Below are 26,246 nucleotides of genomic sequence, written 5' to 3'. Positions count from 1 at the left end.
TCGCGCACATTCTTTGACAATGTATACAATCATCTTTTTTCAATTCTAACTTTCTATTTCGATCACACAATACACTCTATTTAGAATACATGTGTTCTATTTACTTTACATGACATCCTAATTACAATGTATATGACGTTCTTTGTACATCACACACAACATTCTGTATAGAATACATATCATGCTCTATTTCTAACTACACTGTCACTCTATTTACAATGCCCACTACCAAGCTAAATGCACGTGGGGTGAGAATTTCTAAGCAGCTCTCCTAAGTGCCCTCTGTAACTCTGGCGAAAGATTGGCAGAACTTTTAAAGAAACAACATAAAGGGTTATTTTTAGATATGTCATCAGGGATTTCGCCTATCTTCTGCCAAATTACCATGAGAGATCAGATGAACCCACACAGGAAATTCCAGGCAATGATGTTCTAATTACAGTGCAGACAATCTTCTATTTACAATACACTTGACCTGCTTACAATGCTCACAATGTTCTTTTTATAATAATTTACAGCAGGCACATTGTCCAAACTGAGAATTCATATATGTTCACTTGTTTGATCTCATCACTGTCTGTTTAGACCATTGTTTAGTACCAGTATCTCTACCTCTGCAGACCTTTTGGCTGGTCTTCCAGTGAAAAGAATTATGTGCTGAGAGACGCACTAAAGCTTGGGGCAGCTGCCGCAAAGGCTCATTGGGGAAAGACCACTGTGTAAGGTCCTTCTGCCATAGTGAACCAAGGGGCTGGACCCATGGGAAACCCCTTAGGCTGTATACACCAAATATGTGTTTGCTGTAAACTGTACATGGCACGTAAAATGGAATGGAAGGGTTGTGAGGCAACTCACTCCTGTATTGGAGAAAATTAATTTCCTTTACACATTCTGGAATGTCAACTTAGTGCTGTTTTGAACTGTTTTATAATGTATTTGTTTTACAGATTTTTATGAATAGAGTATATTTTTTGGGGAAAAAACCTTTTGGCTACAATAGGAGCAATGGTGCCAAAAGATTTGATTTAGGATCTCCATCCACACTACTATTTAAATAATAAGGTAAATATTCAAATCTGCATCTTGAAATAAATGTCAGATTATCTATGTTGGAAACAATTTAAATGTGGAGGATCTGCAGCTTAATATTTGGTGAACAATGAATTAATTAATAAGTGTTCATGAGCTGATAGCAATAAATCACTTCTTCCAAATCTCCCTTCATGGCTGAACTCACAATGCGAATTAGGAGACACTTTATTGCTGCATAAAGTACTTTAATGTAGAATTTAATTTTCAGGTGGGAAGACAATATCCTACCCACCCTGGAGCCTCCATTCAAAGCCTCAGCTGATTTTAATGGCCGCATTTCATTCCCCTCCCTGCAGGCATTTGCCCCCCCACAGAGATGACCACCTCTGGAAGATCAATATTGTGGGGCCTGGAGGTGGGGTGGGGTCAACTGTCGGCGCCAAGCTAAGGTGGGAAATTTTGTGGGTGAGAACAGGGACAGCACAGGCCAACAGCAGCCCAGCCTTTCTGTGGGGCCTGGAAGAAGGCTCCAGCTCCTCCTGACCCCATGAAGGAATGTTTCTGACTTATCTTGGGAGGGCTTCCTCTTCCTTTCCGCCAGGCTTTACTAAGCAGTGTAACCTCCATAAGCGCCTGGCTCAGTAGACCATTAAAATGCCATTGGCTCTATGGACATTGTAGGATCCTGATTAGCATATATTAATGAGGCTCCCACTTGAGTCAGGCAGGAGCATCAAACGGCAAACAAAAAGTCCCAATTAAGATAGTGGTGGGCACGACTGGAGAAGGAGCGGGGCTGTATGTCTTTGCATAACATTCTCACCAGCCGACATGGGTTAAAATTCCCTCTTTTGTCTCTGATTTCAACATTCCTCAGGTTGATGACAATGCAAACATAAAGGAAAAAAAGCTGCAACATTGCTTACCGATTGTAATGGCATTTTCATATCGTTTGATAATGTCAAAGGAGTTACGTATGTTTCCTTCAGTGATGCGGAACACAATCTCTGGCTGGACACTGGGAAAAACTGGAGATGCTGCTCGGAGGAATATGATCTCTGCAAAACGGAAACATCAGGTCAATGGCCCTCCTCTGTGCCCTCTGCAAATATCAGGGTTAGTTTGATGAGACAGCCACATTTTCTTTGCCTGTAACCTGTTGCCATGCCACCTCATTGACATAAAAAGAGTGAAATAAAAACAGCCAAAGCCTGGGAATGTAGACAGAATGAACAGACACAATACCTGAATAGTCTCATTGTACTGCATCACCAATTCACTTCTTTCCATTGTGAGCAAACTGAGCCAAGAACTTTTCTGCAATAGAAATTTCTGGGTTCGAAAGCTCATTGGATCAAGTGGTGGCAGTGCCTCAATTAAACATCCCAATTTTAATATTCTTATTTATTTTGAAAGGTACCTATTTATGTCTCCTCTTTTATCCAGTCCCCTTTTCATGGCCGCTGCTATTCCTGCTTTTTGAGCTGGTGGAGAATTTGAATTTTCCTTGCTTTTTTCTTGGTATAGGCTTTTGAAGGACTTTCCACAAAACAGGACAGACAACTCACCATTCAGAAATCCTTAGCAAGACATCACAATTCCATTGTAATGCGCTCCTAGTTAAGAACCCCTTCCCTTCCTTACCTCCCACACACCCAGTTCCATTTTAAGTGTTTAAAAGTGCTTTAAATTGTTCATCATTTGATCTCCCCAATATCTCAATGGGTAAATGGTCAGCTGTACATCAGAAAGGCTCAGATTCAATCTCGAGTCTGTGGTGAGATCACCAATCCAGCCAGGATAGTGGTGGAGGTGCTACAACTGGGTGCAGTGTCCCTGTGCTAAGAGTAATAGGGACAGGATTCTGGCTCCTAATCACTAAGTGGTAGCTGGAAAATGCATGTGTGGGGAGATTGGGTAAGGACAGGCTCAACTCTGATGTCACCCATGTTCAAATAGTCTGCTGGCGCACTCACCATGCAATTTCACAACTGAAGAGTTGTGTGAGATACTGGAGGGCTGCTATTGCCAATGGCACCTTACCACATGCAGAGGAAGAGGGAATCTGTGGTAACCTTTCTAAAAGGAGGACTGCTTCACCTCCTTGATTTTCCCATCATGCACAGGCTTCTTTGTGGGCAAGAGTTCCACAGATATGTCCGCAGCATGCCTACAAGAAGGTCCAGTCAAATTTTGGGCCACAGCTGACCAAAACTGTACCTGCAAATGTGTAAGCTCAATGCTGTATGGTAACTGCTGGTATCCTTGCAGCAGATGGCAGAGCTTACTATCTTCCTCTCTCCTGATCTGGACTCTAAAAGGGCAGGTTACCACAGTAATTTTATGCCTTGGCTGCCTTAATGACAGGGCTCATTATATTCAAAAGTAACTTTATTCTTATTATTGCTCTCACCTATTGGTTCATTGAATTCCCTGTAGGTTGGCAGAGAAATTACAGTGTAGGAAACTGTATTAACAGGATCTAGTATGCAGCCTGTATCACCTGGGCGGCAGGACTTTATGCATCGAACAGTCTCTGTACTATCTGCTCTTATCCTGTAAAGAAAGAGAAGCAGTTAATGGAGAAAGGTAACTGCTAGCCAGAATTAATATTAAAAGACATCTGTTAAATCTGATTAACTTATTTCAGCAGAAGCTAGTTCACTGCAAGTGATGTTGTATAGGCTGTCGTTGTTACTCAGAATTATTCATGAATTATATGAAGAATTCTAAAACATTGAGGTAGATCTTTGTGCAATTGTGTAAAATTGGTGATAATATTTTTTACAGCCCTGGCTTCAGAGTAGGAACCCTTATTGTACCAATATAGTGTTTTCCATTTCTGACCCAAATGATTCTTCTTGTCTCTCTCAATGAGATCAAATATTACAATGGAAATAAAAATCAAGATGTAAAACCAGTTGCTGGCTCATTATCATCCATCGTACACTATTGCACAAAGTCGAGCTGCCCCATAATTTTTTTTAAACCTTAGACAGCCAAGTTAGATGGATGTGAAGGTCTCCTTTCCTGACTGGCTGTAAGGGTGAAATGGCTGAGCTTAGGCAATCTGATTCCAGTTTGCAATGTTCACACCACAGAGAAACGTCAGAAGATGGTTATGATGGAAAAGAAAAATGTGCACTGAGAAGAGTTGCATGTTGGGAATAAGTAAAACTCCTAATCTGTTTCTGGCCATTATGCCTCACTTGGAAATGCTAATTACACAAAAATGGAAAAACATTCCATTCCTGGGACGAACACCACTCAAAAATATAAAAAGCTTGAATCCACCCCAGCTGTTTGGACAAAAGTCTCCAGGTTCCCAGTAAATAAAAGGTCACTGTATGAGCACTGAATTGTTTAATCCCATTGAGAGAGACAGCGAGAATTATTTGTGTTAGAAATGCAAAGCACTACATTGGTGTAATAAGGGTTCCTGCTGAGAAGTCAGGGTTAAAATTAATATTATTAGGCAGTATAGTTGTATGATCTGACTGGCACCTACCCTGTCCTATATCTTATCTGAAAGTGTTCAATTTCATACAGAACAGGAAGGCCCTTAAAGGGTGAAACAAACATGAAAGAGGGAGATGGCAGAGGCGGTCAGTGCAAATTCCATTATCCCACTAACTTCCACAGAGTGCAGGAAGAGGTTCAATGACCTCATAAGGTTGGCTAAGGTAAGTGAAGGCACTATTCCCAATGCACATTCTATAAGAAGGATAGAGGCAGGACTCTTTCCGATGACCTATAATGCTCTATCTCATTTGCAGGATGAAAGAAAATAAAACCTCTGGAACACCATGTTAACACCATAACATTGTCTAAACTCACATTGCCTGCCATGAGGGGGTTGTGCAAGCCTTGAAGGAGAAATGTTCAAGAAAAAAAGCCTGCATATGCTGGTATTATAATCATAGGATGGTGCCAATCCCAGGATGAAGAGAATTGGAATTGCCAATCAGATTCCTTTCTCACTAAGTTCTCTCCTCACAAAGAGAAAAGGTGCACATGACTGGAGGCAAAGAGGCACAACTGAAGGATGAACACCCACTTTCCAAAGTTTGACTGCACACGATGAGGAAGGTTTACAGGAGAGGCTGTAGAAGAATAGGGAAAATGCCAACAGCAAGTTGGTGAACACAAGGCAAGGCAGAGCACAGCTAGTTTAATTTTCCTGTGGAATAAAATATTTAAATAGATATCGGGGTACACATTTGTCTTAATGGTAGCACAATACAAGCAACAGTGAATTGGCAGCCCATTTTACAATCCACCCAATTTTCTTTTCCATTGCAGGTAATGGAAAAGAGAACCTGATCAAGTGGAAAATATGCTGCTGATTCACTATCACCTGTTCTGCAGTACTGTGCAAGACTAATTCTAAAGGGATATTTTCAGCCTTTTAAATGTCAAGAGCAAGTGGTTGGGCCAATTTTTGTCATGTAAAACATCATCAAAAGAGATGTTCACCAAGTTACAAGATTGTTCATTCATCCACAAAGCCCCTAATGTCACTTCATTGCAGTATCCAATTGTTACTTAAATGATTCCAGTCTTTTTGTCTATCTGAGAGTCAGATCCATGTGTTAATTGCTCTGTGAAGTTCCCGAATATAGTCCTAAATTTACCTTTTTCTAGTTATACCGCACTGCATCAGTTACAATTTCTTCAGAGAGTTATGTGACTGTTTATGCAATCAAAGATGTTTTTTGTTTTAACATCCTGGGGATGGCTTACAGGAAGAGTAGAAATGATCAGATGAGCAGCCAGACAGTTCAAGCTGTATGAAACCAGTCCCTTCTGGATCAATCCAAATGTGAAGTACTTTAGTGAGTCAGAAGGGTTTTGATAAGATGAAGCATTGAATGCTAAACCTGGAAGTTCAAGAGTGGGTGCAAGCAATTTCTCCACACAGAGTAGAGAATGTCTACTCTTACCCTGCATTGGCCAAACTTGCAGAGAAGACATTGATTACATGTATACATACAAAACAAAGACAAGCCATTTGGTTCTTTCTCCACATTTATCTGTACCTTTAACAATGTAGTTTTCATGATCCATTGCAGAGGTGCATTAAAAGCTAGTTTGAGGGAGAAACTTAAAAGAAACTGAGGAACAGATTAAACACACAGTTAAATGGTCAAATCTCTCACCATTAAAATTCAAGAAATATATAATTGGAAAATCAGATTTATGATTTGCCATCAATGCATTTCACTTTAATCTAGGATTCTTGAGATACTACCTAGGACTGGACAGCCGAAGTGTTTGAATGTAGCCTATTAACTCCATTATAATATGATTCTGGTATTAGAACCACAGTCATTCCAACAGAATGTAAACCAAACAATGTTGTTACTGTGACAATGCAGTTTACCTTGTATGTGCTTGCAAATCTATGGGCTTGATTGTAACTCTGCAAGTGAATGGGTTTTGAGTGAGTTAAAATGCCTCCATAAACACACAGAAGGTTTACACTCTGATCCTGATTTCCAGGCCCTGAGCTGATCCCACTCCATTGCCATAACTACACCGGACGTGCAAATGAAATCCAGCAAAGTTACACTGACAGAACATGAACATCTCTGAGACAATTTCTGGTTCTTGGTAGCAATTGTTCTCTCATGATCAGCTACCACCATAAATGATTAATTTCCACTGCTTGCCTACATGGTCCTGGGTACCAGTATAATTTAAATTAATCTTAATTTGTTATCAAGGAAACTAATACATGATAGTGTCTCTTGTTCACAGGTGTATTTCTTTGTATGAAGATTAATCTGTTGTAAATCACACAACTAGTGACCCCATCCACCGCAATACAATTTTAATCAATAAGTAATATTTTTTTCATATGTTTGATTTTAAGGAACACCATCAACATTAAAATAATTTGGTTTGACTAGCTCCTTGGCACTTGATGTCAAGCCAAACATTAACATTGCAGTAAAAAGTTAAGCAAAAATTAAGTCATTAAGTCATTTTAAGGCACAAAACAAACACGTAATACATAAATTTAAATACAAATTTAATCTCTTCATTTCTTTTCATCTCCACTGTTCTACTTATATTATTTTAACTTTGTTTACTTGTTTTATAATTTGGATTAATTCTTTCTATTCCAATTTTTCTTCTTTAAAAAAGTTTAATAGTATGTTCACCGAAATTAGTCTACTTCCAATCCACAATCCATTTTGGAGGAGGAAGCAACTTTAAAAATTTGACACCCTAACACCTATCTTTCAAAAGGGATATTTTCAGCCTTTTAAATGTCGAGAACAAGTGGTTGGGCCAATTTTTGTCATGTAAAAGATCATCAAAAGAGATGTTCACAAGGTTACAAGAGTATTCATTCTTCCACAAAACCCATAATGTCACCCTATTGGCGGTATCCAATTGTTACTTAAATGATTCCAGTCTTTTTGTCTATCTGAGAGTCTGTTCCATGCTTTAATTGCTCTGTGATTTTCCTGATATAGTCCTAAATTTACCTTTTTCCAGTTTGGACCAGTGCCCCCTTGTCCTTCTCTCACAATTTAAAGTCAAATTTTGGATTTACTTTATTTCATTCCCTTAATATTCTTGTATGAGATCAGTTCTCAAATGGATCCTTACTAAACTAAAAACAACTCAAAGTTTGTCCTCGTAACTCAAATCATGACTCTAGCGATCAATCTATTCTCTGCAATGCCTCCAGTATCTGAATGTTTTCCTCATCTCTCGGCATTTAGAACTGGATGCAGTACACAATGTGTAATCTAACTAAAACATTGTACAATTTGATAATGATTCCAGTCTTTTTGTCTATCGGAGAGTCCGTTCCATATGTTAATTGCTCTGTGAATTTCCTGACATAGTCCTAAATTTACCATTTTCCAGTTTGGATCAGTGCCCTCTTGTCCTCTCACAATTTAAAGACTTTCTTGGACTGCAGTCTTGGACTGCAGTTTTGGCTGGGTTATTTAACATTCCATTGGTTTTGTTGATTGCTGTTCTGCACTAGACATTTTGAACACTCAGGCAGCTAAGACACCTAGGTCTTTTTTCAACTTCATCCTTATCTATTTCAGCACCATTCATGGAGTAATTCTGTCACCTGCTTATTTTCCATTTGTGTGATACTTTACAATCATCTGCCATGCTCTGCTGACTTATAATTGGTCTGACTCATTTCGTAATTTCTGAGCTGCCTCTTCATTGTCCATCCTAGCTTGGTACCATCTGTAAATTTCATCAATTTGCATTGAGCTTCTGAATCCAAGTTATTGATGTAAATTAGAAACAGTAATGGCGTCAACACCAAATTATGGGGTACTTCATTCAGTACTCATCCCCCTTCCATGCACTACTTTGTCATATGTCCTCGGAGACCTACATAGTCTGATTGTGTCTGAATGAGTAAACATGTCCACTGTTAATTGAAAAGCTTGAAACAAGGTAGGCTATTGGACCTGTGTGTAGGACATCAGGACACAGGGTAAAGGACCACAATGTGTGCTAGAACAAACAGAAGCAAACAATGTTGCATAAGGGTCCTGTGAGAGATTAAATAGACTTTGATATCAATGTATTTGGATGGACACAGGAAAGAAAAAACCCTAGGTTCAGAAGAAATGAAATACATTTTATTTAACAATCAGCAATAAAAGGGAAGTACATGAATTATACAGTTAGAAAAACTCCACTGCTATCTTTCATATTAATAGTGTCAATGATACTTGATTAAACAGTATTGGAATTAGCCTGTGAAAGGAGCCCCCATGGAGTCAGTCTTAAGAGTCAAATGGCACATCAGTTGGAGTGGCAGGTAGATGTGACCTCAATCCGAGTAGACTGGTGTCAAATGATTCACAAAACTGTTGACATCCATAAACTGCAAATAGGAGGATGCTTGTTTACTGCTGTCAATAGATTGACTGCTGAGCCAGCCATTGTGGCTAACTGTGTCAAGCCTCGTTTCATATGGACATCTTATCAGACAATATCATCATATAGCTGCTGTTAAAAACTACTGCAAAGTGACATCCATATATTCAATGTCCTGTGCAATTAAAAACTGGGAACAGATAAGAAAAGCAAACATTTGTATATCTAATCTGGCTCAAATATTTCATAATTTTGTGCAAGCATCTGTTTTACTAAAAAAGCAATCCACCTTTCAAAACAGAACACTATAAATTTTATCAACCAAACTAATCTGGAAATGCTCACTTAGCACAATGACAGATGATACAGTACATAAATCCCAGCAACACTACCAACTCATTAGAAGTTTAGAAATTACACTAAGGATGAGCGAATTGGAACACTTAAAAAGGATAAGTTGACTGACATAAAAATCACTGGTTTTAACACAGCAGTTCTGTGACAACTCACAGCATTATGATGTTGTGTAGAGTATTCTGCTTGTCAGTATAATCAAGAATAGGTTGTGGTTGGTTATGTGGCTGTGGTGTCATAATAAGTGGAGAGCAAGTAGCTAGGCATGTGAAAATGCAGAATAACAAAAAAGCTCCTTGTGTATCTCCTTTAACATTTGAGATATGGCAATCAACTTTCCAGTACACTCAATAATAATCCATTCCCACACACAAGACCCCAAGGGAGTGAATTTCTGCAAGAGTTCTCCTGCTTGTCCATCATACCATCAGCAGAAAAGCTGGAGAAAACCTGGAAAAGTAGCATTAATGGCATTTATGCCATTTACCTTGAGTTTCCAAGGCTCTTCCTTCTGCCAATTTTATAGCAGATGTGCAGCGGAGTCCCTCACTGATAGTCACGTTTGAAATTTTTAATCAGTGCAGAGGAGCAATTTGTTGCTCCAAACATATTGAATAGGATCTCCAAATTGATCACTTAGACATACAAGTGTGGACAAATTAGAAAAGTAAGAAGGAAAAAAATCTTCTCTACAATGTCACAATAACTGTTCTGATGATATCACCCCTTCTCAAATATCTAAGTATCAGCATTAACTTTCTCCAAGAGGTAAAAATATATTTTTTTAAATCGGGGAAACAAACAAAATTGGTTTTGGAATTTACATTTTTGTTTGTGTAACGATGATTTAAGAAAAACCCTAAAGACAATAATTGATGCTATGAATGAATGAGGAAGACCTCATAATTCACAAATGAAAACGCCGCAAGTGGGTTACCACATAGAGTAATGTGCATGTCTCACACTTTTCCTAATCTTACATCAGTTATTTGTATACAAAAAGACAGAAGTCATGCAGTGAGATCTATCATTAAGCCACTGAGTATGCACTATAAAGGGGAGGAGGGCAATGCATTATGACAGTTAAACTTGGTGGCTTTCACAACAATTGAAAAACAAAAAATGCAGAAACCTGTGCACTGAGCCACTTGGACATGTACAGAAAATATAAGAAAGACCAGATTTCATTTTTTTGTCAGTCAGCATATCACAGGGTTAATTGGGGTAATCATTGTTCTGACTATTCACCAAATAACAGTCATCAAACCTCAGCAGTGACAACAATGTAGATCTTTGCTACAAATATGTTGGTGACTCCATGGCGCAAGAGCTTCATCTCAACGGTGAGAAGAAAATCCCTGGCTTCTGTGATTTGCCGCTGCACAAATACAATACCGCTGTGATTATTCAGTTCCTGCGTGTTAAAGTAGTCGTCCTCATTGCCATTGGTGATGGAAAGGAGAATGTTATCTCCTGGAACAGCATGAGAGGGCCCGAAACGGAAGACATTGGTGGGCACTTGGATGTTGGTGGGGAAAGTGAGGTAATAGTAGGTTATTCTTAAAGGCAGGCTTTGGCACTCCTTATTCTCATTGCAAGGCAAGCGCTCACAGCGACTGGAAGAAAGTGAGAGAGGAAAGAGGGGTGTTAATGAACATAAGCAAAGCCAGCAAGTCAGTATAGCAGAAAATAAAAGAATTACCTACACATTCGGGGTAATTTTTTTGTGGTAGTTCTTCCACTCATCCGTCCTAACTTCAGTAGAAGAGCCGCAAAAATCCCACAAAAATGGCAGATGAGCAAGAGAACCTCGAAGAAAATTCACCCCCAACATTTCCACTCAGAATTTTGGATTTTGCTCTTTGACCCATGACAATTCAAAAGTTTTTTCTTCTATTACAGAACATACAGAAAGTAATTATATCACAGGATGAATTTCCACAGGGATTCTCTCACACGTCCGCCTTAAATGGTGGAAGAGCCACAGAACCTCTGGAAAAACAATGCAAAAACATCATTTTTGCAGGATATTTGCGGATCTTCCACCAAAATTACAGCAAACGAGTAGGAAAACCCTCACAGAAGTTCACCCCCCTCCCCTCCCCCCCACTCCACCACCTCATGTATTGAAGGTGGCCTTTCAGAAAATGCTTTATTTCCCTTATAATTTTGCCTTATTAGCAGCCTAACAAACTTGTTGCAGCTGGCCACTTAGTTAAGACGTGTTTAGATGCTAATAGTGTTGAATTTCCTGCTCACCACCATATCTTTGGCAGAAAGAGCCGCAGAAACCGCAGAAATGCAGTGAGAGACATGCTAGTAAAGCACATTGCCAACAAAATCTATTCAGAAGCTTGCATATGACTATAGCACAGAGAGAAGCTGAGCAAACTATTAACCATAGTGCAAGGCACAATAAAGCAATCTAGAGGCAGTGCAGTAGAGACCACTGGGCTGATCTCAATGTCAGAGGGAAGACTTACGAGATACAATAATAAGTTAAGGTTCTTCAGCCTCCTAAAGAGATAGCTCAGAGGGAACTTTGTAGAAGCAAACAATATTTAACAGAATAGAGAAAGTAAGTATCAATGCAGAGGGACAAGAGGATTTGAATTTAGAGTTGTAAATGGAAAAGTTAGACAAATGTCAACAAATCTCTTTACACAGCTGGTGATTAACAGTTGAAACAGTTTGCCTGGAAGATTGGCTGAGGCCAGGACACAACTCATTTAAGGAACTATTTACTGTAACAGGAAAGTGGTAGGGCTAGTTTTCAGGAAGGGTGAGATCAAATCAGCCTTCTTTATCTGAGTCTAAATTCTGATCTTGGCATGTGTTAAATATAGGTTAGGCATTTTTCCATGTTTAAGTGGTTCACCATGCAAAAACACCAATATTTGTAACAGCCAAATAAATCAGGAGTACCTGCCTCCCAGTTAGATGTACTGGATTCAAATTCCAGTACTGCCTTGCCCTCAAATTCACAATTTACAACTTCACTGGTTCTCAACCCAGCCATAAAAGGAGGTACATAACTAAAAAAGAGATAAGACAACAAACATCTGCTGCCTTTTCACCTCCTCCTCTTAGCTGATCAGATTGGTAGTTGCAGAGTCGACAGTGGCACAGGTTGTCCTGAACTCTTTCAGCTGTCTGTTTTACCCCCTCAACAGGTGCTTCTATTCTGAGATTGGTCCAAGGAATATTAACTCATTCCTCAAATAATTAACAGTAAGCCTCAGGTACTCATCAGACTTGAACCATTGAGTGGAAGACACATGCTCAAAAAATATAAGAGGAAGAGAATAGAGTATTATAAATGTTTTGTGTTAAATTTGATGCTTTTTCTGCAACTCCGCTACTTGATGATAAGGATAACACAGGCAGAGGAGACGATGAGGAAGACTACATCCACTCTGGCAGCTGGAAAGTGAGAGCCAAGACATCAGCAGTTAAGGGACAACAAATCCAAAAGCCAATTTAAAAAGGTTTTAAGTCTTGCCCAATCAAGTATAAGGGCATGCAGTTAAAGAGATAATAAGTACAAAGTGAAAACAGCTCAAGATTTTGTTTAAAGACACACCAATGCCAAAAATAAATTTATACTACCTCACTTCTTTAGATACCATGTGTTGTTGACTTAGTCTAAAATTATGGTTCGGCTTTCTTAAACTGATAAGTCCACAACATTGAAATATTTGCACTGGCAATAAGCATGTGCTGCCATTGTTGCCACATAACAGAAGCAAGATGTCGCACACAAAAGGCTGGATTCCAGACTCGGAAGTGGCCACCATCCATCCCCGCTCCTCATGCGTGCTGCAGGCCCATCGTGATCATGCGGTGGGCGGCCACTTATAATAATGGAGATGCGGGGCCCAGCCAATTACGCGAAGGGGATGGGATTTGAGGCACTGAATCTGGCATCAGATGACTTCGGAGGTGGTGTTGGCACCATATTTAAAGGCCTGCCAGCCCTGCATTCACTCCTGCCTGGTTTAAAAGAGTATCCTCCTGTGTGCCTTCTGTTGCCCCATGACCTGTTCTGCTGCTTCTGCTGCCCAAAAGGCAAGGAGCTGAACATGACCCTGCAGCGATCATGGCTGAAGGAAGATACTGTCATGATTGTATGTGTGGGATTGACTATTAGAGACTAAACGGTACTTGGAAGAAAAATCGAAAGTAAAATTGTGTTTTGGGGAAAACACCTGACCTGGGGGTTGTTGTAAGATCATTTGGTATATGCAGCAGCAGTGAACTGAACTCTTTATTAAACACTTGTTAAATCTTTGTTAAAGTTAAATCTGTGACTTCAAGTCTGATTCTGAGAGCCTGAGATGCGACATTGGCAACGTGGATATAAAGAGAAACAATACAGAGGTAAATTCAGAGATATTTAGGATTGTATCATGGCATTTGCTGGAGCTGATATGTCTGCGGTCCAGGGAATTCAGCCGTTTGATCCGACGGGTGATGCCAGCTCCGTCAGTGTGAAATCGAAAGTGTGGCTGGAGGAGTTCGAAGTGTATGCTGACAGTCATAGTTTGTTTTTGGACGGGTCGACAGAAGTGCAGAAAGCACAGTGATGGGCCTTATTGTTGTTCAATGTGGGTGCGTCGGTGAGGGAGACTTTCAAGACATTGCCTGACACAGGAGAAAACGCAGATTATGAATGTGCAGTGAAAGCTTTGAAGGACCATTATGTGGTGACACAAATGCCACATGCCAAAGGCATGTTTTCCATTAAATCAGGCAGACAGAGGGGAAAACAGTGGCCCAATTTGTGGCTCATTTTTGGCAAGCATCGGATGGATGCAATTATGTTGCAATGGATCTGAATAACCAGATAATGAATCAGGGGGTCCAACATTGCAAGTCGGATAAGTTGAGGCGTAGGCTGCTGGAAAGGGGAGGTGGCTTAACGTTGGATGACACTTTGAAAATAGCAGTTGTATTGGAAGCAGTGATGGACAAGTTCACAGCACGAAACTTGATCCCACTTCCGCCATCAGCACAACAAAATCTGAGGTTAATTGAGTGGCATAATGGAATCCAGGTATGTATAAATATAAGCAACAAAAGTCTGAGAGAAAGTGCTTCAGATGTGGCAAAAACTGAACTATGTAAACCATGTAAAGGAAAGAGAGATGGAAGTAGTACAACTATGAGACGAGTTGAAGATGCAGTGAGTGAGGAAATGAATAGCAATTGTGGATACATGTTTTCTGTCAATGGAAGCAACCATGAGAAAGTTCCAGTGATTATTGGGGTGTTGAAGTGAGCATTATTGTAGATTCAGGCAGTGACACTAATGTCATCAGCAGAGCACTGTGGGAGGAATCGAAGACAAAGAGAATCAAGAGCACATCTCGAAAAAGCTTTATCCTTACACATCTAAAACCCCACTTCAAATTGTTGGATGCTTCACAATGAGTGTAAGAGCTGGGAATCAGAGTGTGGAGGCAGAATTCATAGTGATTGAGGTGGATGGTGAGGCTCTTCTGAGTAGAGAAACTGGCTAAGCCTTGGGGGTGCTGCACATGGGATTGAAAGTGAATTTGGTGAAATCCTATGCGGAGCTTCGAGAGGAGTTTGGACCAGTGTTTCAAGGAATTGGGAAGTTGCACAACCGCCAAGTAAGATTAACCATTGAAGAGAACATGAAGTCTGTAGCTCAGCCTGTAAGCAAAGCACCTGTTGGTCTGAGAAGGAAAGTTGAGGCAAAGATCAAGGAACTGGTTGACCGAGAAATCACAGAGCCAGTTGAAAAACACACAGATCTTCACTAGAGAAGGAAGTTAAATCATTCGTACGGTTTGTGGCAGTTCATGCTACACCAAGAGCATTGACAACTAGGGAGATTGAAAGAGAGTTGGACAAAGATCCAGAATTGAATGACATCAGACAGAGAATCCAAGCTGCAAATTGGGAGACTTGCCCATTCAGAGCATACATTGTTAAACAAGATGAACTGTGCATAATTGGGAATTGTGTTCTCAGAGATAACAGACTTGTAGTGCCACAAAAGCTTAGGCCTAGACTGGTGATGCTAGCTCATGAGGGTCACTTGGGAGTGGTTGGTACTAAGCAAAACTTACAAACCAAAGTATGGCGGTCAGGGAAGGAGAAAGATGTGGAGTAATTTGTCAAAACATGTCATGGATGTCAACTTGTCAGTAGACCCAATCCACCAGAACCAGTACACAGTACACTGTTACCGGCTGGACCATAGCAGGATGTAATGGTTGACTTCTTAGGCCCATTTCCATCAGGAGAGTCCATACTGTTACAGACGTTATTATGAGTATGTGGTAATGAAGTCTGCAACGGCAGAGAAAATGGTGTTTGCGTTGACTGAATATTTGCAAGGCACAGTCTACCAGTCACTTTGTATTCAGTCAATGGGCCACAATTCATTTAACAGACCTTTGCAGATTACATGCAAGTCACAGGTATTCATCATCACAGAGTAACCCCTAAATGGCCACAGGCAAATGGGGAAGTGGAAAGACAAAACCAATCCTTAGAGAAATGGATGAGGATTGCTCAGGCGGAGGGTAAAGACTGGAAGGAGGTGTTGTTGTTATATGTGGCCATGTATAGAGCAGCTACACATACAACGATGGGAAAGAGCCCAACTGAGTTGTTATCTGGATGCAAAATATGCACCAAGATACCAGAGCTGAGGGACATTAGAGTTGATCAGGAGAGTCGAGATCAAGATGTTGAGAAAAAGGGTGTTGCAAAGTTTTATGCAGACAACAGAAGGAGAGCTAGACAGTCTGATGTGATGCCAGGTGATGAAGTATTGCTGAGACAGTAGAGTCCGAGTAAGATCTGCAATGCTGAGATCGTCGTGGATAGCACGTTTAGCGAGGTGGTCACACTGCAGGCAAATGCTGCAAAGGCAGGAAGGGAATGGGTGGCCACTAGGCAGAGTAGAGGAAGGCAGGTAGTGCAGGCGTCCCTTATGGCCATTCCCCTCTCCAACAGATATACCACTTTGGATATTGTTGGGGGAGATGGCTCAGGGGAAAGTAGCAAGAGCCAAGTTCATGGCACCCTGGGTGGCTCAGCTGCACAGGAGGGGAGGAAAAAGAGTGGCAGGGCTATAGTGATAGGGGATTCCAACGTAAGGGGTACAGATAGGCATTTCTGTGGCCACAAACATGACTCCAGGATGGTATGTTGCTTCACTGGTGCCAGGGTCAAGGATGTCATGGAGCGGCTGCAGGACATTCTGAAGGGGGAGGGGGAACAGTCAGAGGTCATGGTACACATTGGTACCAATGACATAGGTAGAAAGAGTGATGAGGTCCTGCAACAAGAATTTAGGGAGCTAGGTAGCAGATTAAAAAGCAGGATCTCAAAGGTTGTAATCTCTGAATTACTCCCGGTGCCACGTGCTAGTGAGTACAGGAATAGGAGGATAGAGCGGATGAATGTGTGGCTGAAGAGATGGTGCAGGAGGGAGGGCTTTAGTTTCCTAGATCATTGGGACTATTTCTGGCGAAGGTGGGACCTGTACAAGTTGGAAGAGTTGCACCTGAACCAGAACGGGACCAACATCCTTGCAGGGAGGTTTGCTAGTCCTGTTGCCAAATTAAACTAATTTGACAGGAGAATGGGATACAGAGTGGAGGTACAGTAAGGGGTGATGCACAGTCAAATATAGAAGAGAAACTGAATCAGTCTGGAAGGCAGAGCAAATATAGACCTGGGAAGGCACAAGCGAACATTGCAAGGCAGGATTGCATCTATTTTAATGCAAGGAGTCTTACTAGTAAGGCAGATGAATTGAGGGCATTGATTAACACATGGGAATATGATATTATTGCTATCACAGAGACATGGTTGAGGGAAGGGCAGGACTGGCAGCTCAATATTCCAGGGTATAGAACCTTCAGGCGTGACAGGGGAGGTTGTAAAAGAGGAGGTGGCATTGCACTGTTGATCAAAGAGTCAATTACTGCAGTAAGGAGGGATGATGTCTGAGAAGGTTCCTCAAATGAGGCCATTAGGTAGAACTTAAAAACAAAAAGGGGGCAATCGCTTGGCTGGGAGTGTACTACAGGCCTCCAAACAGTCAGGGAGAGATAGAGGAGCAGATATGTAGGCAAGTCTCAGAGAGGTGTAAAAATAATAGGGTAATAATAGTAGGGGCTTTCAACTTCCCCAATATCAACTGGGATAGTCTTAGTGCAAAAGGCTTAAAAGGGGAAGAATTCTTAAAGTGCATACAGGTGATCTTTTTGAGGCAGCACGTAGAAAGTCCTACAAGAGAAGGGGCCATACTGGACCTAATCCTAGGGAATGAAGCCGGACAGAGGTAGAAGTATAAATGGGGGAGCCTTTCGGGGATAGCGACCATAACTCTAAGATTTAAGGTAGTTATGAAAAAGGACAAAGACGGACCAGAAATAAAAGTACTGAATTGGGGGAAGGCCGATTTCAATATGAAAGAACAGGATCTGGCCAAAGTGGACTGGGAGCAGCTACTTGTGGGAAAGTCTACATCAGACCAGGTGGGAGTCATTCAAAACGGAAATAGTGAGAGTTCAGGGCCAACATGTTCCCGCAAAGGTGAAGGGTAGGACCAACAGGTCCAGGGAACCCCGGATGTCAAGGGATACAGAGGATTGGATAAGGTAAAAAAGGAGGCTTATGGCAGATTCAAAGCGCTGAAAACAGCGGAGGCCCTAGAGGAGTATAGAAAGTGTAGGGGGGTACTTAAAAAAAGTAATCAGGACAGCGAAGAGGGGAACATGAAAAAACACTGGCAAGCAAGATAAAGGAAAATCCCAAGGCATTTTATAAGTATATTAAGGGCAAGAGGATAACCAGGGAAAGAGTAGGGCCCATTAGGGACCAAAGTGGCAATCTGTGTGTAGAGCCGGAGGACATAGGTGAGGTTTTAAATGATTACTTTTCATCTGTGTTCACTATGGAGAAGGACGATGTAGGTGCAGAGATCATGAAGGGGGATAGTGATATACTTGAACAAATTAGCATTGAAAGGGAGGAAGTATTAGCTGTTTTAGCGGGCTTAAAAGTGGATAAATCCCCAGGCCCAGATGAGATGTATCCCAGGCTGTTATGTGAAGCAAGGGAAGAGATAGCAGGGGCTCTGACACAAATTTTCAAATCCTCTCTGGCCACAGGAGAGGTACCAGAGGACTGGAGGACAGTGAATATGGTACCATTATTCAAGAAAATTAGCGGGGACAAACCAGGTAATTACAGACCAGTGAGTCGAACATCAGTGGTAGGGAAACTATTGGAAAAAATTCTGAGTGACAGGATTAATCTCCACTTGGAGAGGCAGGGATTAATCAGGGATAAAAACAAGAAATGCTGGATTCACTCAGCAGGTCTGGCAGCATCTGTGGAAAGAGAAGCAGAGTTAACGTTTCGGGTCAGTGACCCTTCTTCGGAACACCCGTTCCGAAGAAGGGTCACTGACCCGAAACGTTAACTCTGCTTCTCTTTCCACAGATGCTGCCAGACCTGCTGAGTGAATCCAGCATTTCTTGTTTTTGTTTCAGATTTCCAGCATCCGCAGTATTTTGCTTTTAGATTAATCAGGGATAGTCAGCATGGCTTTGTCAGGGGGAGATCATGTCTAACTAACTTGTTTGAATTTGAGGAGGTGACTAGATGTGTAGATGAGGGTAAGGCAGTTGATGGACTCCAGGAAGGCTTTTGATAAGGTCCCACATGGGAGATTGGTTAAGAAGGTAAGAGCCCATGGGATCCAGGGCAATTTGGCAAATTGGATCCAAAATTGGCTTAGTCTCAGGAGGCAGAGGGTGATGGTTGAAGGTTGTTTTTGCGAGTGGAAGCCTGTGACCAGTGGTGTACCACAGGGATTGGTGCTGGGACCCTTGCTGTTTGTAGTTTACATTAATAATTTGGCCTGTTTCTGTGCTGTATGACTCTATGACTCAAAGATGGATTCACCATATTATCCCAAGCTGGACATGGTTATTGCCAAGAAGTGAAAGAGTGTTGCTGTGCAGTCGCCAGAAGGAGTACGGTATGACAGAAATTCTTCATGCATCAAAAGGTATTATGGTGACAAAGACAGGTCAGCAGATGTGGCAGGAGCTGAGGCAAAGCTGACATCCAGCAAATCAGAAGTCCAAGGCAGTGATGCTGTTGGCAGGCAGACAGATTGCTATCCAGAGGGAGAAACATCGATTCCAGAGGGGCCAACAACATTTCCTAATCCTGACGTGGTGACCAGAATTCCTGAGGCAACCGGAAAACCATGGCACGAGAGATCCCTAAAGCAATATGAAGATTTTGTGTTGTGATTATGTTCAAAACAAAACGAGTGTATGCCGGACACTGCCCTTGAAAGCAAATGTAACTGAAGAAACTCATTTACTCAGTGAGTTAGGAAAATAATAATTTGTTAAATCTGGTTACAAAATTTGTTACAGTATGTTTGGTAAGAGATGGAATGTAAGCTACATACGCCAGCAGGAAAATCATAGACATGTTTTAGTCTGATAAGGGAGGAATGTCAATGATCGTACGTGTGGACTTAAGTATTAGAGACTAAATGGTACTTGGAAGAGAAACTGAGAGTAACATTGTGTTTTGGGGAAAACACCTGACCTGGGGGTTGTTGTAAGGTCAGATGGTATATGCAGCAGCAGTGAACAGAACTCTTTATTAAACATTTATTAAACCTTTGTTAAAGTTAAATCTGTGACTTCAAGTGCAATTCTTTGAGCCTGAGATGTGCCAGATACCAGGTGGCCCCGGCCTCCCTCGAGATTCTCCTCCGGGCTGCAAGGGAAAGCCAGGAGGTCCTGCTCTCCAGCAAAGGCAATAAAAGGTCCTCCCACCTAACCAAGCAAGCCTGGATGGATCCAGTGCCACAAGAGGGTCAACGACCTCCTTCGTTCTGCCAACGTGACTGCTCCCTACCTCTTTCTTTTTTAGGGATTGTAAGTGGCTACACAGGAGGAAGTGGGACATGGAGAGGGAGACACCACAAAGGCGCTGGCAAAGGGGGTTAAACATCACCCTATCCCGACAGATGCATGGCTGCATCTCAGCCACAGGCCACCTTCTTTTACAGCTCACCCCCCAATTAACTCCCCTGAAAACTGATGGGAGCATGAGCTACATAGGAAACCCAAGGAGAGGACGAGGGTTTGCCACTAGCAGAACTGTCATGTTGATCTCTCTGTGACCATCTCCCTCTTTCCACTTGCAGGACAAGAGGGCCCATAACAGCAGGGAGACAGCCCAGACTGGCTGAGGCATCCCAGACATTAGGCCTCTTTCCACGACTGAGGAGGAGGCACTGGATCTAGCGGGGACCCAGGGCGGCCGCTCAATAGCAGATGGTGAGACTGGAGTCTCCGAACAAGAGAGTGAGGATTGTCTTCCATCGACATACAGTTTACATCTGGAGACCCACAGCACGCATGGTTGGCATGATGAGATCTGCACATCCTAACTCACACGTCAGCGTTCTCTCATGCAGGTCGGTGTCTGCAGGAGACTTTAGTAGAAGGGAGACCTAATTCCACCTCTGAGGAGGATCCGCAATCAGAGGATGTACTGTCATATGACTCTCCTGCACCTTCCACCTGCTTTCACCTTGGTGGGTTTCCGCTTGGCTGTAGAATCAGAGTCACAAACTGGTGAGAACACAACACATGCGTCCGAGTAGCTGATGGAGGCTGAGACAGCCGAGGCCACTAACAGTCGGAGGACTGTGGGTGGCCAGGCCCATGCTGGGCCCCAGGCTCATGACAAGCCTCTGGTGTCAACAGCACAGGACATGCTGGAGTTGCAGGGAGAGGTAAGGCAACATCTGGCGGAGATGCCAGAGGCCATGCGCAGCCATGAGTGGATGATGGAGGAGTCCATCCATGCTATGAGCACTGCCATGTCTCAGGCCTGTGAGTGATGGCTTCCTCCATTGAGAGGTCGGTGACCCTCATGGAAAGCCAGGTCCCGCAGAGGCGCACAGATCTGCATACCATCATGTTGGCCATGAGCTCAATGCAGAGTGGCAAGGTGAGAGAAGGACAAAGCCCCTGGTGTCTTCTCCAGCTCCTTGTCCTTTTCTGGGCAGCTGGGAGTTTCAAGTGAGCCTTGAAAGTGAGGAGGAGAGGCTGGCCTCCGCAGTTGGGGGCTTCCCTCAGAGCGCTCCCAGTGTGGATAGCAGCTCCTCAATGCCTCTGCCAGTGAGCTCAGTTCATGTGCAGGTAACCCTCAGTCAGCCTCGGCCCTCAATGCCTCAGGCAGCGTGATCAGCAGCCTACCTCCAGCCCAGCTGCTAGCGCAGGGGTCACACCTCATGGAAGCACTCATAAATATATAAAGAAAAACGCCTAGAGACACTTGGGTTTTCACGGGTGTTTGACATTTGCTTTCCCTTACAAAGTTCTGTTATTTTTGACATTAACTTTCCTTGTGCAAAAGTGATTATTCTATCATGTCTTAATTGTGAGGTGCTGACTTCACCCTTCCCCCTTAGTGGATGCCAATGTAGGCAGAACCCTCATTTGGTCAGCTTCTCCCATGGGCCACAGCACCTGGGCGCTAGGCATGTAACCCAAATAGAAAGGAGGCAACAGACTAAATACATTGAGGTGAGTTTTTATTAATTTCACTCCGAGAGGCCATCATGGTGGCTGGAAGCTGGTAAGTATGAGATTGTCTCTTGCCTCCTTGGCCTGTTGCTCAATGTGTCTGGCCTCTGGTGCAAGGGCTTCAACATCCAGTGCTGGCAGCGCATCATCCTCCTTCGCGCCCTCCTCGTCGTTTGAGGATTGGTGGTTAACCATGTCCTCATCATTCAAGGCTTCTCCCATCTGCAGATCACAGCAGACCACCATGATACGCGAAACGTTCAGTGGGACATACTGCAGGGCTCCACCGGATCGATCCAGACAAAGGAATCTCATCTTCAACAGCCCAATAGCCAGCTGGATGGTCGCTCGGGTAGATCCATGGCAAGTGTTGTAGCTCTCCAGTTTTGTAATGCAAGGGTTCCTCACAGGCATCAGTAACCATGCCTTCAATGGGTAGCCCTTGGTCCTGAGAATTTATCCCTGAAGGCGAGCAGCACCTGGGACTGTCGAAGTATATAGGTGTCATGGCTGCTTCACGGAAAGTGGGCACACACCTGAAGGAAATGCTTTCAGTGGTCACAGACTAACTGAACAGTGATGGAATGGAAACCCTTCCTGTTGATGAAGAGGGCTGGCTGGACCACTGGAGCCTTGATGGTCACATGTGTGCAATCTATCACACCTTGCACCCGGGGAAATCCAGTGATGGCCCTGAATCCGATGGCCCCCTCAGCCTGACTGTCAGGGTCAGTCCAGTAGTGCATATAGTCGCCAGCCCTCTTGAACAGGGCATTGGACTCTTACTTGATGCAGCGATGGGCTGCTGCCTAGGAGACCCCACACAAGTCCCCAGTGGATCCTTGGAATGATCCAGGCACGTAAACGTTAAGTGCCACGGTGATCTTCAAAGTCACTGGCGTAGTGTGACCACCGAATCCTGTAGGTTGCAAATCATCCTGGAGCAGGCGGAGAGCCATAGTCTTAGCTGACAATGACACTCAGACATTGGGAGGTAGCTGTTTCAAGTCTGGTACACTCTCTGGGCCCTTCTTGGCATGGCCGGCTGCTGCTGCTCTCATTGTGGAGCTTCACGGGCAGGCGCAGCTGCATCTGGCCCTCCCTCCATCAGAGGCTCTGCATCACACCACGGGGATCCTGAAAGACAGGGCGTATGAGACCCATGCCAGGTTATCAGTCGGGTTCCAGCGCACTGTCCTTGCAGAGACGAACCTGCCTTAGCAGCTTTGCCTTTGCCACTTCTCTCGACAGACGCTACTGGCCCTCTGTGCCCACTCTTGCTGATAACCAACCCTCTCACCCAGCAGTATGGGCATCTGACCTTCTCAATCAACAGTTTGGGCACCTGGTACTGCCACCCGAGACCCAGCCCCATTTGCAGACCACACAAGACCCAGCCCACTTGGCACTGCCACCCGAGACCCAGCCCCCCCTTGCAGACCACACAAGACCCAGCCCACTTGGCACTGCCACCCAAGACCAAGCCCACCCATGTAGAGCGCACAGCATTGCAGTCTGACGATGGACTCTGCCTCAGCTCCCCTTCTGCGATGCAGTGCTGGTCATGGCTGCCTAATTGCCTCGATGCCACCAGCTTTCAAAGGCTGGGAATCCAAAGGCACGTGAGGGCCGCCCATCATTCACTTAATCCCAGGGCCCCCATTGAATCGCTTTCAATTACAGGCAAATGCATTAAAACTAACTGTTCTGCAATTTAAATGTCAGTCTCGTTGCGTAGGGGTGGCAAAGCCGCCTTGGTGCTTTCCTACCGCTGACTCAATCCGGAACCAACGTCATGATATCAGATTTCCGGGTGGACTCATCTGATGCTATTCTCTGGCCCCCAGGCCATCCTTTCCACTCCAAATGGCCTCACTAAATCCAGCCCAAAATTACACACTTTCATTTTCTTTTAACCAGCAGATTTCCCATAGTGTGGTAGTCTGGGATCTGTGATGTTACGTTGGTAAAGTGGAGCTTTGTTGGGCCTTGGCCTCTCCCGTTTTTTAATAAACTCCTTTGTATCTTTACCAAATTGTGACAATTTGAAGTGTGACAGGTGCATAGGAACTGCAGTAGGACATTCAACTCCTCAAGCCTGTTCCATCATGCAATTAGATCATGGCTGATATATATCTTAACGCCATGCTGAGGTACAGGCTATCCCTTGATACGCTTATCTAACAAAAATCCATCAATCTCAGTCTTGAGAATTGCAATTAATCCAAGCGTCCTCAGTCTATCAAGGAAAGAGTTCCAGATTTCCACCACCTTTTGTGTGAAACATTGCTTATTGATTTCACTCCTAACTGGTCTAACTATAATTTTAAGATTACAGGCGCTCTAAGCCCTGCTATGATCTGGTGAACCTGCACCGCACCCCTTCCAAAACCAAGATATCTTTCCTGAGGTTCAGTGACAGGCATTCGTTCATTCATTGGTGTCATCTTCTTCCCAGAGGGTTGACTGCTATGGATCTCAACCTCTGTCTGTCCTGTGCTGTCCTTACACATTCTGCGTAAGTCAACTGCATCCAGTCCATTATATGTCATTCATTTTCTTCTCTGCTTCCCTCTCCTACGTTTTCCATTGATCGTTCCTTTCAATAATTGTCTCTGTCTACTTTCTGCTCTAATGATGTGACTGAAGTATTGCATCTTTCTCTCTTTGATGTTATGCACTAATTTCCTCTTTTCTCCAGCCATGTATAGCACTTCCTCATTAGTCTTTCTGTCTGTGTAAGATATGTGCAACAACCTCTGATATGTCCACATCTCGAATGCAGTCAGCTTATCAATAGTCTCTTTGTTTGTTGTCCCTGTCATCAAGGCATATAACATAGATGACAGTCATACACTGCACCTAAATACATATTTTGCACTTCTGTGATTAATTTAAATGCTTATACTTTCTATCAAAAGAAACAAGGGATATAAATCAATGGTTTTGTATTTACCCCAAAAACTTTCAAAATTCAGCTCATTTTTCAGGGAGCAAAAATGTAAAAAATGAAAAGGGCATGTGGAAAGACACTGTCAGCCTTTCCGTTTTCTCTTCCTACTGTCTGTCTTCATAGTTGCATCTGAGTAATGTGAGTAATTATCATCTAAACTGTCTGGCAATCCACACTCTGTAGGCTGGATTTTGTGCTGGAGGCAAGGCGCCCAGCACCAGGCTGAAAAGGTGGGGGGAGCCCTGCCTCTGCCTTTTCATGCCCGCCTGGAGCTATCTTCCTATAATTTTGAATCAAAGTTTTAGGAGACAAGAAACCCATCCCTTTAAAGACTTTAAAGGGACGGGTTTCCTGCCTCCAAGAGCTGCCGGCCAATCAGAGGGCCAGCAGCTCAGCAGTATCAGCAGCGCCACAGGGAGCAGTGGCCACTGCCGGTATTGCAGAGGCTTCAGACCCAGGCCCAGCGCTGGAACCCCAGAACTGAGGTAGGTGAGGCGGCGTCACCGGGGCCAGTCCAGAAGGCCCCGTTGAGGGGGGAGAGTGGTCATTCAGCCAAGGGAGAGTGGGGTCCCGAGAATAAAGTTATTCCCAGTGGGGGTCCTCCATGGGGGACAAATTGTCCACGAAGGATGGACCCACCCCTCTCCCACAGGGAGGGCGCCTCATTTTACAAGGCATCCTTCCCTTGTGGCAGAGGCCCCTCCCACCACTGGTGATATCCCAGCAGCAGCGGGAAAAGGGCCTTAATTGGCCATTAGTAGGCCACCTAAGGGCTTCTGGGCGGGAAGGCCACCATCAGCCTATCCTGTCCTGGGAAGATCGCTGGGCGACGGGGAGGCACCAGGCACTCACCTGCACCCCCCCCTCCCCCCACCCTGCCTCCGACCCCGCCTCAAGAGGCCCATATAATCCCAGCCTTTGAGTTGAAGGAAATGTAAATTGGGAGGGCTCTTCTAAAGGGTGGGCAAACTGCATAGTGGCGCAGTGGTTAGCACTGCAGCCTCACAGCTCCAGCGACCCGGGTTCAATTCTGGGTACTGCCTGTGTGGAGTTTGCAAGTTCTCCCTGTGTCTGCGTGGGTTTCCTCCGGGTGCTCCGGTTTCCTCCCACAGCCAAAAGACTTGCAGATTGATAGGTAAATTGGCCATTATAAATTGCCCCTAGTATAGGTAGGTGGTAGGGGAATATAGGGACAGATGAGGATGTGGTAGGAATATGGGATTAGTGTAGGATCAGTATAAATGGATGGTTAATGGTCGGCACAGACTCGGTGTGCTGAAGGGCCTGTTTCAGTGCTGTATCTCTAAATAAATATAAGTGCCTAGGCGGTGAAGACAAAAAGCTACTCCATACTGTTTCTGTGAGTTAAAAAATTAATAACATGAAACTTTGCCTGAAGCATTCATTCTCTAGTT

The 26,246-nt window shown here is 43.5% G+C and overlaps 1 protein-coding gene across 4 annotated transcripts in view; it reads right to left on the bottom strand.

Moving 5' to 3' along the window:
- The window catches only part of fbln1 (fibulin 1), a 215,732-nt gene that overhangs the window by 58,097 nt on the left and 131,389 nt on the right, over positions 1-26,246 (bottom strand). For 3 of the 4 annotated variants that reach the window (XM_068050808.1, XM_068050810.1, XM_068050807.1), the window contains exons 16-17: positions 3,446-3,588; positions 1,959-2,090 (exon numbers count right to left, since the gene is read on the bottom strand). In XM_068050808.1, coding sequence (XP_067906909.1) covers positions 1,959-2,090; positions 3,446-3,588 — 275 coding nt within the window. Of the gene's footprint in view, positions 1-1,958; positions 2,091-3,445; positions 3,589-8,641; positions 10,875-26,246 lie in introns of those variants that run through there. The other variant, XM_068050811.1, reaches the window with a different exon arrangement.

This window comes from Heterodontus francisci, chromosome 18 (assembly GCF_036365525.1).
Source record: "Heterodontus francisci isolate sHetFra1 chromosome 18, sHetFra1.hap1, whole genome shotgun sequence".
Classification (NCBI taxonomy): Eukaryota; Metazoa; Chordata; class Chondrichthyes; order Heterodontiformes; family Heterodontidae; genus Heterodontus; species Heterodontus francisci.
Note: the sequence above shows the minus strand (reverse complement) of the source record. Positions and strands in the feature narration are given on the sequence as shown.